Here is a 1,586-nt window from a genome sequence, read left to right as displayed (position 1 = left end):
CCACAGCTGAAATGCCCCAACTTTGCCCTCCAGTTCCAAGACCCCCAATTGACCTGCCTGCCCCTCCACCCTACAAAGCACCCCCACCCTCCCACCCCCAACTTGCTCACCCTCCACCCCCCACTATACTCCCAGTCTCCTTGGTGCCTCCAACCCTGCTCTGCTGTTCCACCCAGTAGGCTCGATGGGGTGTGTGCCTCGAGATATTGAGCGATGACACAGAGGAAGGCTTTTCTGGGAGAAGAGAAAAGAGGGATTTGTCATTTGTAGACTGCTCGGGCTTCCCTGGAGCAGAGAAGATGTAGGGGTAGGTTGAGGGTTAGGGGGCTCCAGAGACCAGCTCCAGATACTACTTGAGTGGGAAACAGTATGGGACAGTGGTTTACAAACCTGGGCTTTGTTGTCCCACCCTCCGAGATGACAGTTCGGACTACCCCGCTTTGTGAGACTTAAGGCCAGTGACTGACTTTCTGACCCTCAATTTCTTCATCTGTACAATGGGATAATAAGACTGGCCCCCTTATAGAGGTTGTGAAATTTAAAGGCGATCATGCAAGGGAAGCTGAGTGCTTGGCACAACAGCAAGTGCTCAATAAATAGCATATTGTTGTCTGCTCCAATTCCCTGACGAAGGCCTGGAGAGCAGAGGTGGCAGGGAGAAGGGCATGCCCCAAACAGCCTGGTAAATAGTATTTACTACTGGAAGTAAAGGAAATGGCAAATTCCTGGAGAAGGAAATGGCAATCTACTCCAGTACTATTGCCTGGAAAATCCCATGGACAGAGGAGCCTGGTAGGCTACAATCCATGGGGTGGCAGAGTTGGACACGGTTGAGCGACTTCACTTTCACTTTCACTGGAAGTAAACAGTATAACAACTGTAACCAGTGACAATGAATAAAAGGTAGGCACTCCCTCAAATAGCTCAAATCCACAGAAAAGGCATTAACTCCCTCCTTTCAACTATTCGGTGATTCCATGGAAAACACTCCACGCCTTTGCGTATTTTCCTGCCCGTCTCTATGGCCCCAGGACCTTGTGCGACGCCTGCCCGGTAGGGGGCGTTCCTAGAATGTCTGGTTGCTTTAAAGCGAGAAAGGTTAGCGTGGGGCGCCCCTTCCAGGGAATCCTAGAAACTTAGGTTCTACTGTTTCCCCCCATTTTACGGCAATAGAAATTGAGGCTCTGGCCAGCCCCCCAGCTCGGGCGCCCACAGCCCGGTGAGGCCACACACCGTTGTCGGTCTTGGAATCGTCCTCCTCTAAACGGCTTCCCTGGGAGCTATCGCCGCCAAGCTCCAGCTCCTCTGGCTCTTCTGGCTTGAAGCTGTCCTTGTCCTCTCCGCCGTCGGATGCTTCCCAGCCACCCTCTGCGTCGTGGCCAGCCTTCTGGTCGTAGGACCAGAGAGTCTTACCGCTTACGCTAACGTCCTCCAGTTCCGAGTCCTCGCGGACCGTGGGCAGCTGCACATTCAGCTTCGGCTGAGACAGAGTAGCCGTGGTCCACATGTTCCGGATGTCCTGCAGGCTCGACCTGCCCGAGCCATGGTGGCTCGAAGACTTGGCCGACGCCTGTGGGCCACACACA

At 54.0% G+C, this 1,586-nt stretch overlaps 1 protein-coding gene across 1 annotated transcript in view; it reads right to left on the bottom strand.

Moving 5' to 3' along the window:
* LOC104987250 (potassium channel subfamily K member 4-like) overlaps positions 1–1,586 on the bottom strand; it is a 9,882-nt gene that overhangs the window by 1,178 nt on the left and 7,118 nt on the right. The window contains exons 9-10 of the mRNA XM_010838092.1: positions 1,234–1,570; positions 111–234 (exon numbers count right to left, since the gene is read on the bottom strand). Of these exons, the coding sequence (XP_010836394.1) occupies positions 111–234; positions 1,234–1,570 (461 nt within the window). The remainder of the gene's footprint in view (positions 1–110; positions 235–1,233; positions 1,571–1,586) is intronic.

The sequence above is a fragment of the Bison bison genome, unplaced genomic scaffold (genome assembly GCF_000754665.1).
Source record: "Bison bison bison isolate TAMUID 2011002044 unplaced genomic scaffold, Bison_UMD1.0 scf7180017864089, whole genome shotgun sequence".
NCBI lineage: Eukaryota > Metazoa > Chordata > Mammalia > Artiodactyla > Bovidae > Bison > Bison bison.
Note: the sequence above shows the minus strand (reverse complement) of the source record. Positions and strands in the feature narration are given on the sequence as shown.